General features: G+C 37.6%; 1 protein-coding gene across 2 annotated transcripts in view; it reads left to right on the forward strand.

Moving 5' to 3' along the window:
* The window catches only part of AIG1 (androgen induced 1), a 123,318-nt gene that overhangs the window by 41,454 nt on the left and 65,350 nt on the right, over positions 1 to 16,514 (forward strand). For both annotated transcript variants that reach the window (XM_017825922.1, XM_017825921.1), the window contains exon 3: positions 3,208 to 3,309. In XM_017825922.1, the coding sequence (XP_017681411.1) occupies positions 3,208 to 3,309 (102 nt within the window). The remainder of the gene's footprint in view (positions 1 to 3,207; positions 3,310 to 16,514) is intronic.

The following is a 16,514-nucleotide window of genomic DNA, read 5'->3' on the forward strand; positions in this document are numbered from 1 at the left end:
ACTCATGTAAAAGTGCTAATTATACAATTCTTTTCATTGGCTTTACTTTCTTACTTTCTCTTTGCTTCCATTTGTAGTGTTTTGCCAAGCCACATGATTTCTCTTTTGAATCACCATCCGTTTCCTAACTTGTCCTTTAAAGTTTTTCCCTTGGCAGGGCCACATGCTCTTCTCATGCCCTCTGAAGCTTCAGAGACAGAGGACAGACACTCAAGGAATATATCCTTAAGTGGGAGGACAGTGTTTTGTTTTCAGCCTTATTTTTACTGCTATGTATTTGTTTAGCAGTCTTTCAGATGCCTGTAATAAGTGAGTAATTCCATAGTTTCGGTTTCCAAGGTCTACTTGCAAAGTTGAGGTTCCGTTTGGTCTGTAATGACCAGGATCCTAGATAGGTAATCATTAGAGACAAATAGAATCATTATAGACCCTAGATAGGTTAAGTAGCCAATGAAGGACTTATATGTTGCTTAACCTTATGTTTAACAAGGTAATTGCTGTCTTTGGAAAGCTGGCAATCGTAGGAGGCTCCTGTGCAAAGAAGTGTAAAAGCAATTGCTAGTGCCTGTTCTCTTCCTTGTATTCCATGCCTTGAGTTTGTGTGAAGAGGAAGTGGAAGGCTGACATTTGTGCCATTTTGCCATGGGAACAAAAGAAAATAAAATGTTTGGCTCCTTGAAATTTATCTGCATGTGAGCAGCCTGTTCAGCCTGGCATGTGAGGGTAGTACTGTGGCTGTCTCCACAAGAGTGATGAATTGTGCCACAAGGAAGGCAGCATGAGTGTAAGAGGTGCAGTTTTGTTTGAGCCTTACATAGATGGTGTAAAAAAGCAGCTCACTTGAATCGTAGTCTGGCACTGCATGATCGTGTGTGATCTTAGCAAAGCCCAGCCCAAATGAAAGTCTGCCAGTAGCAAAATGTAAGCATGGTATAAGGTTATTTAAAAGTAGCAGACCAACAGTTGCTCATTAATCGAAGTAAACAAATTCAGAAGCAGCCAAAGTAACTATGTAGCAAGTCCTCATTATACTTTTTTTTGTCCAAAAAGTTCATTTTTATAGTTCATTTTATCCAGATGAACTAATTGAAAGGAAAGGTAAGGTGAACCATTTAAACACTGGAAGGAATCTTCCCCAGGGTGTTGCATTGGTCTCATGTCGGGTCATCCTCCGGGACAGGTTAGTTCTGTAACACATTGGGTTTTGCGCACTTCCTTTACCTTATGTCTGCCCTGTGATAGTGCTTTGCTAAGCAGCATTTGCCGTCTGTAGTTCCAGATGGTTGCAACCAGCTAGGCTGATCCTTTTCCATCCATTGGCTGACTTTGGTTAAGGGACAGATGGCATGTTCCTTCTTTTCTTATGTTTATCTCTATTGTTTTATTCTGCTCCACACAAAAATCACTGGTCAAAGCATGCCAGCTTTGTCGTATTCAGTGTAATAAAGTTCAACCTAATTCTGGGTGATTTTTCTTCCTGTAGGACTTCTTTGGAAAACATTATCAGTCTTGGTCTTCATATGCCTGAGATGTTTTTATGTCCCAGTTGGTCTTAGCAGGTTCTCAGAGACCCACTGTGATAATGCATGACTTCTAGGAAGCCTATAGAGAAGAGGATACTTTGCTTCCATTTTTCCTGCTGTTCAGCTATTCATATCTTGGCACTTATGTGTCAGCAGGTGCGTAAAGAGCTAGGCTCTGCCAGTGCCAAGACTGGCCCAGAAGAGAGATTTCTTGTGGGGTACTTTACACTTGCAATATTTTTCGGGCTGTCCATCATAACCTATTTTTTTTTTCTGGCCTCTGTGCACTAGTCAAATAGCCCAAGTTTATTCTGAGCAGGCACCAATAGCTATCATAACAGATGGACAACTGTGTTGGAAACCAAGAAACTATGTACTGTATGCACACTGAGTGTACACTGAACCAGTGTACTGGTTCAGGTCATTCACATAACTGACTGGCCGAAGTCTGCATGTCTGTGGTTAGAACAAGATGCCATTGATTAACTGCAAACCTCAGTTTTAACTTTCCTAAGTCAGAAGCATAGGAAACAACTTATGCCTGCACTATTGCACACACCAGTAATTCGCTGACCTTGCTGTGCTCACCCCATGTTTCTTTCACTTTCTTTTACTGATCCCCTAAATTAGCTGTAAGGTCATGAGCCATATCAGTTTGGACGTAACTGAATACTTCCCTTCTGATCTGAGTGAAAGTCCTATCTGTTGGCTCTCAAACTTTAAACTTGGATTTATCATTACTGTGTAGAGATCCCCTGTACACGGCCATTGAAAAGCTTTGTCCAGTTATTGGGTTTTACTGCTATAAACAATGTCTTTTTTATTACTAGAAAACTATGGCTCAAATTCAAGGTAAGAAAGCAACGGTGTTTTAATAAATTACTTACCTGTCCCAGCTAAAGTAAGCTAAAACCATTATTTCTGTAAATTTTTGTGGGTTTATATTGTCTTTGACTTTCAGACATAGGATATGTTTAAAGAATTTGTGCACACTTTGGCGAAAATTTAGCCTAGTGCAAACTTTACCTGAGACATCTGTCCTGTCCTCAGTCTAGAGGAAATAATGGTTTTTCTCTGGGATCCTGGTAAATAGTCTCTGACAAGAACCAAGCCACATTTCATACTGACAAATGAGCAGGATATTAGAACTATTTTCTGTGGATCCCAGTCCATGAATTGTGTGGAGAGTAGTCAAAGGGTTATTTTTTTTAATGCTGTTTCGATGGCTAGCACGAAAAAGTGCAAATATGAATTTGTATGCTTCTGTTTGGGGGTGAATGTTTCATATTTATATGTTCTATGAATTCCAAGTGATATTTTACCTGATTTTCCATTTGTTTTCTATCCTGTTAGTGGTGAAATATTATTTATGTGCCACATCTGCTACTAAACTGTAGTATTCAGTTGTAATTTGGCTGCAGGCATGTAAGTAAAAACATGAGATTTTTTTTCAGGCTGAAAGTCAAGGGGAGGAAAAAAAAAGAAAAAAAGTTAAAACCTCTGTGAATTCAAAGAGTAAAACAGATTCACACTGTTGATTAGAGCAGTATTTGGTCAAAGAACAATGATGTCCATGTCTATCCATAATCATTTGCTGAATGCCCCATTTTGTTACCTATAAATGTGTAGCTAATTGTTCAGAAGCATATATTTAAAAATATCTTGTGTTTTTTTTTCTTCTTAGTTTGTCGTGACGATGTTTTGGAGCATCTATATCTATGACAGGGAACTGGTTTACCCAAAGCTACTTGATAATTTTATACCAGCATGGCTAAATCATGGAATGGTGAGTAAAAATAATGCAAACACTTTATTGCATAAAGAAAAGTCAAGACTGATTTCCCCGTGCATGACTCTGCATACACTTAGAGCTAATGCCCTCAGAAATGATTAAAGAACGTGGTTTGCAAGCAAGAGTAACATCTTTCCTTCCTTGACTCCTTGAGTCATATTTGAATCTTTATTAGCTTGGAACAGTGGAGATTTGAACTTACATGTCTTACATCGCAGGCTAGTTGTGGGGGTCAGCTGTTTTCTGTGATAAGGTAGTTTTCTCAGAGAAATGCCACCCTGGTCATGAAGAAATTTAATCAAAAGAGACTTCCACAAAACAGAAGTTCTGACTTAGACAAATCTTGCTCTAAAATGACAGAAACACTTAATTGAAAGATTTTTTTGGCATTTTACCAAAATATAATTTATGGTGGAAATGTTTTTATTATAATGTTTGTTCAAAAAATCTGCTTTTGGACTTGTATGTTTTTAGAAAAAAAATTGAAATAATTACTGATTTCTCAAGCACACTAAACTTATGTAGCAGAACCTGTATCTGAATATTTTTAATAATGTGAAATTCTATGCAACAGTGCAGAGTTTCAAAATTGCTGCATTGGTAATCATAAAGGTAGTTTCTTCACAAGAAATCTGACCTTTTAATCCCTCTCCGGTATGTCAAGTCAGACATTCTTTCTCTCAACTATATGTTTAAATGCTAAGGGCAAGATAAGGCCACACTTTACCATCAGGTACTTTCTGCTGTTTAGGCAGCATTATGCAGTGTCGTGTTTCCTTCTCTAGTTGCATCTGTGCAAAATGTTTCATTGTTACTTTGTTCTCCATATCAAGGCATGGCAAACCGTTTGGCACTGCTGTTCATTGGTAGATGACAACAGAGCTCATCCTTAAGGGTGTGAGTCTTGTATCACCACAGCAGATCAAGATTTGTCCACTAGTGCTGGGCATGATAAATTGGTCCTTTGCAGAGTGGGGCAGATGGCACTACTGTTCCCTAATTTTTTTGTAAAAGGCACAGTACAAGCGTTGCTGCTGACAAGAGAAGGATCAGCTTTTACTAGATATTGTACTGTTTTATGATGTTTTAAAAGGAACAGCATGATATTATATGTGTGTAGAGCAGAGAAAAGAGTTTGATGACTCCCGCTGTGTTTGTTCAGGCTGTCCTCCCTTGAGTTTGGAGGTTACAAGCTGAACACTTGCAAAGCTCACATTGCTTTGTAGAAATGTCTACTTACTGGAATATATGAAGAAGGCTTTTTTATTTGTGATTTTTGGACATCATAGAGTTTGCTGAAATGTATTGTATGCAAGCATCTTAGACTTTTTTTCAACTTGAAATATTGTAGAAAGCATTTTTGAAAGACTTTTGTAATGGAATTGTTTTCTGCATCAATCTCCATTTATCCAAGTGTTCCTTTAGCTCAATCACAGGGGAAGCTTATGGCTGTGGGCTTTTCACCACATTTTAGTCACATTCTTTCTGATATTTTACCTATCATTTTATCCTCATCAGCTTTCATACTAATTAATTCTGATGCATTGCCCATAATAATATGAAAGGTTATTAAACTACCTTGAGAATGCCAGCACTTCACTTACTAGTAGTTACAATTTTGACATTGGCAAATTTTAGAGAATAAAATTTTCACCCGTGGGAAATGGGTAGGACCTCTGGGAATACAGTTTAGAAAACTCAGGATCCCTGGCTGTTTTTTTATACTGAAATAAACATTTATCCTCATATGTTTCTTCACATTTTGACATCAGCTGTGCACATTCAATGATGATAATTTTTCTGAATGCAAGGATGGCCGTGCTGGAGCCCAACCTTGTACAACAAAATTCACACAAGAGACTCATTAGCCTTGGCAGAGTGGAACCTGTCAGTGAGAGGTGGGTTGTTTTGCCTCTGTAGCACTGCTGATTCATCCCACTTTTGTGTGAGCTTCCCCTGCAGTACCTGGTGCAGCTCTTAGGAATCTGACTGCAAATGTTACTTAACCTGTGAATACTCTTTCGAGGTTTTTTCACAACAGTTTCCCCAAAAAGTGTATTTAGCACAAAAAAAAGCTATGAAAAGTGGAAAATGTAAAACTATACATTTTTCGTAGTAAAAAGATTCCTAGTTTACTTGAAAAGTCATATTTTTGGAAGTTTCTGGCAAAGGTATTATGACCAGCTGTAACAACTTGCTCAACTGTCAACATCAGCCTTCAAAAGCCATACATAGAAAAGGAGTGAAAAGTCATGAAATCTGGCTGTAATAATAGCAATCATATTTCCATTAGTAGTAGAATATTTGAGAGTGTTCATACTTTAGAATATTTGAGAGTATTCATACTTCAGAAGCATTTTAAGGTGGCTATAAAGAAGGCTGTATGCAGAAACTGTTTGAAAGGCTGCATTAGCCCAGGCAGAAGTGGTTTGGGCAAGCAGTGTCTGCTGCTTTTTTAGGTTATAATAATTAGTTCTCATCGTCCTTTTTCTTCTCCTTTCCCATGCCTTCTCTACAGTTACAACACCATCTATACTTGAAATTCTGTTTTCTTGAATACTTAGTGCTGTCTTGTTAATACTCAGAGATATCACTCCTTCATAGCAATACTTTTTCAACATAAAAAAAATAAATCCTAATTATAGAAAAAAATCCCCTCTAGAGATGGAAAACACAAATGAAATGAGCCTTGGAACTATGTGGTCCTATTGCCGATTTAATCTTAATATTTTTTATAAAGTTTCATAGAAACAGAGGAGAGGCTAATCATTGTGCACAAAATAAAAAACCACAAACATAAAATTGCATATGGTGTCAAGAACTCTGTTTCCATTTTATATATATATATATATATATATACACACTGTAATAGTTACCAGTATAATTCCTGTGTATGAGGAAATTTGTACAGTAAGTGGTGCCTTGTGGTACCAAATAGTTCTTGATACATGTAGATTCATACACCTGTGAAAGGTATTACTAACAGAGCTGTACTGTGCCATAAAACTGATATTTTCGTCATCTCAGTCAGTTGCTTCATCCATAACCAGTGGTATCACTATGACTTGAGAAATGACCAGGGAAATCAGTGGCAGGGTTGCTGTTGATTTCTTCAATGAAGAAAGGATTTCATCTCTGTTTACTGTGTGAAGGAGCACATCTGAGTCGCTGAAGTTAAGCTTCTATCGGACGAAATAACTACCTGTCTAAAGAGAGCTGTTGCAGAATAGGGCCGTGTCTCAGCTGTGATCTGTTTCTGAACTGTCAGATGCACTTCCTAGATTTATTAGTTATGCAGATGAATTCATCTTTGCGGGCTACAATTTTAGTTGCCAAATTACTGAACTCTTTCATCAAATATGTCATTTGTGTTCTTGAGACTGTCCTGCAGTTTGGATCCGTATCAGCTCATAATTCAACAGGTGCATTTTCCATAGGAAATAGTCTTTCCCATTTTCTGATGGCTGTCTATCTGATCTTTATCAGTATTAGGAATTTTTAATTAAAGGCTAACCTTTAGTGTTTAAAACTAATGTGTCATAGTAATAGGCTTTTTATCAGCTCCTTTCTTGCACCTTTTTGTGTTAGGACTGGACAGGTTGATGCATGGATAACATTTGTTTCCGTAAGTTATATTCCCTTCAGTATTAGCACAGGCTATGTAAGTAGAGGTTGCCCCTATTCTAACCAATGCACACATAAACAGATATGTAGTCTGAATTAATTTAAGCTTGAGCATTGCTGATTTTGAGCCAGATTACATGGCAGGACTCCCTGAAGTATCTATCCAAGTTAGCATACCATTTCAGCAAGAGTCCTTCTTTGTTTTTCGCAGACGCTGTCTCAAATTTGTTTTAAAAATGTGAATCATCTTTTGTTTGTGGTGAAGAAAGCAAAATGCAGAGACAGAAACTACTTACTGAGAGGTTTAAGTGGCTCTGGAGGTCGTAAAGTATTGTCTTCATATGAGAACTTTAGAGGAGAGGTCAGGAAGAGGGGAAGAAGAATATGCTCTGCATCTGTGGAGTTGGAGAAATGATTATTTCGTTACTTCTGTGCCACTGCAGTCTATATGAGCTCTTCCAGTTTTGTCCTCTTGTTATTTTTTAATGCTGCTTTTGGGAAATGGGAAAAAAAGACATTTCTAGAAAGACTTACCCTCTGTCCTTGTATTCAGAAGAATGCACAAAAGCTGGGACAAATAGCAGAAAAAGACAAGTTATGGAGAGGAAGGAGCCTGTCCAAGTGATATATCTCTACTTATTTCACAAGTTATCTCTCTTTTCTTATTGCTGAAAAGTTGAGTGCACCAGAGAGTGGTACAGAGTCCTGCTGACCACCTCTCCAGCTGTTTTTCCTAGCAGCCTTATCTTCAGTCTGGTGGCCTTGGCTTGTGTGTGTCTCTTTGTTTTACTGATGGAAAGGACATAACCCTGTTGGAGTGAATCCAGAGTAGAGCCATGAAGATGATTGGAGGGATGGAACACCTCTCCTATGAAGAAAGGATGAGAAAATTGGCATTGTTCAACCTGGAGAAGTGAAGGCTCCAGGGTGACTTTATTACAACCTTTCAGTACTTGAAGAGGTCCCCCAAGACAGATGGAGAGATACTTTTTACAAGGAGATGTAGTGATAGGACAAGGGGGAATGGCTTCAAACTGAGAGTAGGTTTAGATTAGGTATTAGGAAGAAATTCTTTCCTGTGAAGGTGGTAAGGCACTGGAACAGGTTTCCCAGAGCAGCTGTGGATGTCTCATCCCTTGAAGCATTTAAGGCCAGGTTGGATGGGGCTCTGAGAAATCTGGTCTAGTGGAAGGTGTTCCTGCCCAGGGCAGGGTGGTTGGAACTACATGATCTTTAAGTCCCTTCCAAACCAAATCATTCTGTGATTTTATGAAAGCTCTAGTGTAAATCTTTTCTCCTTGATGATTCGACAAGTAGAAAAATAGAAAAGTCGTGCAAAAATCAAAACTCATAGTAACCTGACATACAGAGATTGAAAGGTCCAACACTGGTGAGTTTTTTGACAAACCCATCTCTTCATCATTCGCAGGTCAGCTGCTGCACAGTGCTTGCTCTGATGTACAAACAAGGAGATGTCCTTTCTTTCATCAGTGTTTCCATCTAGCATGTTAACCTAATAATCCTTTTCAGAAATGAGTAATTTGAAACAGTGCATTATACTTCTTGGGGATGCTTCCTAACATAGCAACATCCCATGTATGCGCTCTCTTTATGCCTTCGTAATGCCTTATGCTTATGACTAGAAGATACTTATATTTTTCTGAGATTTGTTTCTAAATCCAATTTAAGGCTTTCAGGGATATTCCAAGTCAACTGCTCTTCTTAATTTACCTACAATATTTTCATATGTTAGGTGTGAATAAAGTTTTCAGTGCTCCAGAAAGGAGTTTCTGCTTGTTACATAACTTGCAAAGTTTTCTGATAAAAATCAGGAAAAATTTTTAATTTAATATCCAACAGAATACCCACACCTAGATGGCTATTATTTAAACGTCTATCTGATGGAAAGAGTAGCAATTGAAGCTGGTTGCCTGGGGACTCAGAATATTTGCAAAACCCGTGAAAACAATGTTGTTGGATTTGTACACTTCTTGCATGTTCATGCTGCAGTTACATGGCTCCATCTGCTATCTTTCCTCATTATCTGCCAGTTCCACCACTGGAGCGTAAATACAGTGGTATCAATTATCTCCCTGCTCTGGGGAGAAAAACAGCAGCAGCTTAAAAGATTTTTTTGATCTTCTGTTACTTATGTGAAGGGCTTGGAAATTAGTGGTGTGTCAAAACCTGTGATAGTGTAGCACCTGAAAATTGAGAGAGGCTGCTAGGATGAAGAAGTCCAAATTATCTGAGTGGCATCCTCTAGGAGCATTAGGAAAACCCCTTTACCTAACACAATAACAGCACAGTAGTTTTTGTTAAGTAGGAGGCTGGCCTTAACCATGTTGCATATCTGCCAGAGGACACTCATCAAGGTAAGGTGAAGACAGCTTTATAACTGAACACAGATGCTGAATGTTTCTGATTACTTGCTTTTTCCAGTCATCTGGAGAAAATGCACACAGAGGCTCCTCCTGGTGTAAATGACCCCAACCCTTAGTAATGAGGAAGCTTTTCTAAAACTTTTTTGAATATTTAGTAACAGCTAAACATGTGAGCCGTATTCTAGGTGTGAGCATTGCAAATTAAAAGCCTGAGAGCTGAAATCCCCAGATGAGGTCTCTTTCAGAAGTTTAGCCACCTTCTGTTGACAATATCACATAACTATGTCTGTAAGCACAGAGGATGAGAGCATCTAGTGTCAACATCAAGTTGTGGGAGTTACTACTAAAGGAGGAGAGTAGGGGAGAGAATCAGTGAGAGAGGATAAAAAGGGAGGTTAGGGAAAGATAGTTGAATGAGAAGAAAAGACAGGCGGGAGGAAAGAGATGAATCAAAAAATCAGCTGATGCTATTCCAACTCCTACCTAAAAAAAAAAAAAAAAAAAAAAAAAAAAAAAAAAAAAAGAAAAAAACCAAAACAGATGAGGCAAGTGAATAAAAAAAAAAAGCCACAGAATAATGTAGACAAGCTGGAAGACACTCAAAATTCTAAAGAGGACCTGAGGGAGGAGGAGGAGGAAAGGACTAGCAAGGAAATAAACAGTAAAAAAAAGATGAATGTGTTTTCTTCCATTGTTCCACTGGGAAGACTTCCCTCAGATGTATTAGTTAGAGGAATTGAGAGCAAGGAGATGGCTTATGGATGCTCTGTGAGAGGAGGAGAATTGCTTCTGTTGCTATTGGATGTAGATTATGGGTCAGATGAAGTAGTATTTGCACAGTGACATTCCAGGAGCTTCAAAACCTTGGAAAAAGTTTAGGATGAAAACCACCTGCAACCATGCAGTAGTATAATGCCTGTGTTCATATAAAACATATCTGTGTGATACCAGTAAAATGATGCTGATATCTTTGCATTGCTGTCTATACTTTTATCTGACAATGCTGTACATTATCTTGACCATCTGTTTGACTCTCACAGCTTCAGTCCTGCTGTTGATGAAAGCCCACATTTTTTCATATCAGCTGTGAAGTGTGAATTGCATTGCATATTAAAACAGATGTGGTTTGCTAAAGGTTGCAGGTGTGCAGGAAGTACCAGAGGTAAGGAGATGTACTGTCTATGTTTCAAACTGCCCCACTTAAACAGCCAAAACTAGGTGTAACCCTGGAAGTCATAATTATGCCGATAGTAATAATACTGGTAATAAAAGCTTAAAGCCAGATTTTCAGCTGAAGTCATTCATACAAATGTTTGTTAAGGCGATTATTATGGGCACAAAGCAAATAACTAAAGAAAAGCTCCAAAAGAACACATGAAGGGATACTTAGATTTTCTGCCTTACCCTGGGTGTGGAGTACATACTGAGCATGTTTCCTAGAAGCAGAGTTTGGCCGTGGACTGCTAGGTCTGTTTGTTAAACCAGCAGTGGTGTGGGATGGAAATGCATTTGTTTCGTTCTGTAATTTTGACAATATTAGGAATGCTGGTTTTCTTTTAACATTTGTGCAGCTTATATTGCTTGCCATAATCACTGCTGGAGCTGTGCACAACTGTTTTGTAATGCTTAAGCTGTAAGCATTTCTCTGGTGCAACTGCTTGATTTATCAGATATATGATTTACAGGTTATAAATGTAAATAAATGTTCAACTTTTAAATACGTCCAAAATATATTCATAAGTGGTATGCATTTTTTATAAAAATCTGTGCTCTTCTCAGTTAAAATCAGACACTTGTTTTGTCTTGACATAGTAAATTTCTGTTTTCTTCTCTGAGTTTTTTTTCCAGAGAACATAGGCAGATAGTAGAGTCTAACATTAAAGGATTTATTATTATGATTAATAATGAGTATATTCAAACAGTGTCTTTTATAAAGAAAACAGAACATTTCACTGGAAAAAAATATGTATTGGAGGAGGGTTGCTTATGTTGAAGAAAATTTTATAAGTCAGCTGCCAGCTACAAGTTGTGTACTCTGAACACTCCATATGCAAGTCATCCTGGAGGTGATCACCACAGAGAGCTTTGTCCCTTTAGCAGCTCATGCAAACACAGGGTACAATGCAAATATCTCTTTGAAAGTATAGTAGTTTAATAAGTATTTATTGTCTAATTTTATGTATTTAAGGGACTTTGCTTTATGATTACAGTAAAATGCCGTGTTACGTATCCTTGGACACACTGGTTACCATTAATACTCAGATAAGAATTTGACTTTACATACGATAGAAGTGGGACTGTACTATATTGTACCCACCTTACTAAACTGTGCTGTTAGTGTTCACACGTGGCAAATATGACTTAATCAGACCACAAATATTTTGCAGCATTCCATGGTATCTCATTTATTTGTTTAATGTGCCGCTATAGCAACTGGATTCCGTCCTTTTAGATTCTTTTTTTCACAGACCTATGATCTACTTGGTTGAAGCTTGGCAGACAGCTTTTCCTTCAATTGAAGGCATATGTACTAGCTCAGTGACCAGATTTTTACCTATTTATCATTGTTGGAAAGTGCCTTATTTCACATGGACCCAATACCGGAAGAATCAGCAGACGTGGTGAAGGGAGTCTGAGCCCAAAAGCTTATATGCTTTTTCCAGCCCTTGAAGTTGGTGAAATAAAAATTACTGCTTTTGCCTGTATCCTGAGATCATTATTGCTTCAGGAGAACTAATACAAGGAAATATTTTGACATTGTTTGTGTAAAAATTACTGCTTTTTAGAACTAACTTTTTTCTTTGTTAATTGCTGTCTTTTATGTGTCTTTGTATTTGGAAACAGGCATCATTTCTGCAGAAGTCATTTCATATTCAGATGATTAATATGTTGAAGTAGTGCCACAGCAGTAATGTTTTATACATGCTGATAGGCAGAAATCAAGGATTTGGGGACAACCTTGGGACCTACTTTTGCTCATGGTGGGCTGTAAGCTTTGACAGAACCTGACATCTGCCCTGCTGTTCAGTTCAATCCCCATATTTTTTACTTTCCCACATAGATACAAATAAGTAAAATCAATGTACATTTTTAGTAACTCCTCAAATGTAACAGGCTCAAATTCAGGATGTAGCATGAAGGGTATTTTGGACAGACGTATAAGCCATTGCCATTAATCATTCAGTTCTACAATTGTCCCTTTTACCTCTGGATATTTAAAGGCACCCAAGTTCCAGCCCAGTGCCCTACTCAGGAAAAACCATTATCTTTTGGAGGTGTCTGTTTCTGTCAGAGACCATGAGTCTGACTAAGGTGCCTCTTTCCCTCCCTCTGACAGCAGAGTTGTCTGAGCAAGAAAAAGCTCTGACTATGGAGAAATAGTACGGGGTGTGGAGTGTCTCAAAATGGCAAGAGGTAGACCAATAGCCAATACATGATTTGGTCTTATATTTCCATTGCAATATTAACTGATATATTTCAACTCTTCACAGCTTGCTTTCTCTTCAAAACAAGTAACGCTGCATATTTGAAGTGCTGCTTAAATCCTGTTTTTAAATTTCCATTTTATTCCTAGTTCTGACACTGTTTTACCCAATAATCTGAGAGAAATTATTTAGTGTTTAATCAAAAGCATTTTTTATAAGTCTTTATTAGCTGATGCCTGCGTTTTGTGGTGCTTTTTAATGATAGTTAGAAAAACAGCGCTGTCTCTTGCAGGATTTTGTAGCACTGCGCCTCTGCTTCTGGTTATGAAGTGTCCCAGGCAGGGCAGCTCCTGTGCCAGACCAGACTGTGTGCACCTGTACTCTGCTCTTCACTGTGCTGGGGGCTTGCCGGTTCCTCCAAGATATTTCCCATTCAGGTGCCTCAGCATCCCATTCATTCAGTTGCAATGAAGAGGTGAATTGCCTGCTGCAGATTACTTTGAAGTTCATAGATGCAAATACAACTAAGAGTTAAAGTTGATATTGTCCATTCCGCTGCAGAACGGAAGCAGCCTCTGCTTCAAATAGTTACATTACTTCCTGTTGTATACAAATTTAGTGCTCCTGATATCTCATAAGATATTCTAGGCTATGATGCATGCTGCAGAAAGTTCAAATATACCTAGAAAGGAAACTCTTCTTTATAAAAATTAGTGTAATGGTCAAAGCACATCCTTAAATTTATTTCCAACGGGAAGCAATTTTATTTGCTTCCTAGGTCATTTAGCTTTTTATTCTGTTACTTTGAGCTTTACCAACTTTGTATAAACCCACTATGCAGAGTTCCAACTTGCTGAGTCACTGCAATGCACATTTTTGTGGCTTCTTTTGCAAATGCAGTATGTAACATAGAATTTTTTTATGAACTATATAGGGGAAATATGGTCTACTGAACTTCATATTTTAAGGCACTTCTAAAAATGAAGATATGGGAAATGATATAATTTTCTGCAAAGGGAATATCCATTAAAAATGTCTTTTTAGTAACACACAGATTTACTGATGTTTCCATTAACAAACAAAATTGTGTCAACTGCAAGTTATTTAAAAATTCATACAGCTGCAAATCATTTAGAAGGTGAATTTCATAGAGACTAAGGTGGATAGGATTTTGGTCTTTGCTCCTGAAGCAGAGGAATGAAAGATGGAAAAGAGAGGGAATTGGAAGGAGAAAGAAATGCATGTGTCAGAAGTTAAGAGAAAAAGTGATAGCCTTAGAGGTTGTTAAGGAAGAGAAGATAGTAGAGGAAACCAAATGCTGAAATAAAGAGGTGCTAATAGTAGTCAGCTGGAGAGAGCCGTAGAACGTGGAGGTGATAATTGTGTGTACTGTACTTGACTGAGAAAAAGCTTGAGAGAGAAGTACCCAGTTTATATTGAAAATGTCACCCTTCCTTTATTTTAGGCCAACATGCAGAACTTTGGCTTCATTTGGTTTCTTGTGACCACTGGTTTTACACAGGAATTTTCTTTTTCTGCCATTTTTGTGAAGGCAGAAATCAGAAGAGTGCCCTCTGTACACATGCTGCCTCAAATATCCCCAGAGTTTGTGGGTCTTTAGATCTCACAGTTGTTTGCACTGTGCTACTGAGCCTCCTATGGTTATATTCTCCATTATATCAGCTTGGTAGATTACTGTATATAGTAAATCTATAGCAATATATATATATCATGTATATATATATATATCATATATATATATATATATATATATATAGTGTTTGTATATATAGTGTTTGTATATATATACACTATGCATAGAGAAAAATACATCATATATAATATATATTGCTTTAAAATGGTACCTAGTACCATTATAAAGAACATCTGTAATTTTATCTAAGCTAAGCTCCATTGATACAGATAGGAAATGTTTAGTCCTTAAATTTCTTTCACCCTAAATAAATAGGACAGGTAAAGACTGGCAAAAAAAGAGTTTGTATTTTTCCCGTGTTACTAAAACATGGAATTTGTGGTTTGCCTGAGGCTACAGGCCGTCTATTAGATTGATCTGTAAAGTGAATCTATGTTTCCTTCATTAGCCAATTCTTTTATTAAGAAACAATCTTCTCTGTCCAAACCAGGCAAAGAAGACAAATACATAGCGAATGAATGATCACTCACTTGGGTTTCAAACTCATGCACTATTGGAAGGAGGAAGTGACTCAAGTTTTGAATAGAGAGATGTTGCTCTAAGTCCTACTTCACTTAGTTACAATAGGCGTTTGTAACTATATTTTTGTTTTGTTTATATCACTGGAAGTACAGGTTCATCTCACCAACTGCTTTTGTGTTTATGTTTTGTTTTAGTGTAGCAACTACTGTCAACTTATTCCAAATAATTTGATTTTGGGTGTACCTTTTCTCTGTAAGGAGCAAAATCCCTTAGGTTTCCATTCCTTCTCAGATGACAGTTGATTTGAGAAGAGAGACTCTGACATGTAAACAGAAGGATGATTTAAGAAGGACAAACTTGGAAATTGAAAAGATGTCAAGGAGAAAAGGTCCCTCTCATTTGCCTTGTCATTTTGAAACTGTTGTTTCTTTTGTTGTCCAGGAATGCTGTTGGACCAAAGAGGGGTGGGGGTGTTCCTACTAGTGAAAATCAAGGAAAGCTGAGAGTTTGCAAATTTTTTAAAGATTTTTCAGAAGTCTTTTCTATGGAATCAAAAGCTGTGACTGTGGGTATATGACAAGAGGAAATAAAAATACTCTTAAGACAGAAAATAGCTTGTGCAAAAGTGTATCACTGACAGTAAAGTAGAAGTAGTGGCCGTGAAGAGTTGTATTTTGATTATTTTGGCTGAGGTAATAAGATGTATTTTTACTAGACAAAGTTATACCAGAATGAGCAGCGGCACAATGTAGAAGCCTGGATTCACTTTGGGAAGTACCTTTCTTCAGGCAAGAATTCGGTGTTTACCAGTCCTGTCTCAAATCTGAACTCTCAGCTTAGCTGGCAATAATACAAATATTCACAGCTGTATAAAAAATGTTATTTAGTTCACAACAGTAGCCATGGTTACCTGCATACTTTCGTTGCTTTATTCATGTGTAATTCTTTTTTTTTTTCTGGAAATACCATTACCATGTAATACAATACTGTACAGCCTCTTGGTAAGTTTTACAGTGTCAGGAAGAACATTTTGTGGTGAACCCGAAAGCATATTATATCAAGTTGGCTTGTACATAAAAGATCCCACCTATACATTGCTAGGCAGAGGAGGGCGAGTCTGAACACACTGTGACTGCAGTTTCAAAATATAAATAGGAATATGTAAAACTCCTTGGCATTAAAAAGTCTCTGACAACATTTTAACTGCACAACATGTAAAAAGAACTAGCCTCTGCTTGGTCCCCTCACAGGTGACACAGACAAGGTAATTCCTGTCAGTACCTGTTAGAATAGCAGATTATCCTCGTGTACTCTTGCAAGAAGTGTGAGGAACCCAGGAACCCCACGGTGTCAGAAGGGTAGAAAAGTGCTATGATTCTTCTCTTCTCTCTCCTTATTTTTGTCAGTGCATTCAATGTAGATGCAATGTATTTGAGAATCTAGTATTTTTATTACGTTTGTGGAAACCAGTCTCATTTGCATTACTGCAGCAGAATTCCCAACCATATTCTAACCTTTGCTAAGAAAAGAAAATAGTACTTAATCTTCCAGATATCTCAGATCACTTTGCAAACAAATGAATTAAACTTT

Source organism: Lepidothrix coronata, unplaced genomic scaffold, assembly GCF_001604755.1.
Source record: "Lepidothrix coronata isolate B3197 unplaced genomic scaffold, Lepidothrix_coronata-1.0 Scaffold123, whole genome shotgun sequence".
NCBI lineage: Eukaryota > Metazoa > Chordata > Aves > Passeriformes > Pipridae > Lepidothrix > Lepidothrix coronata.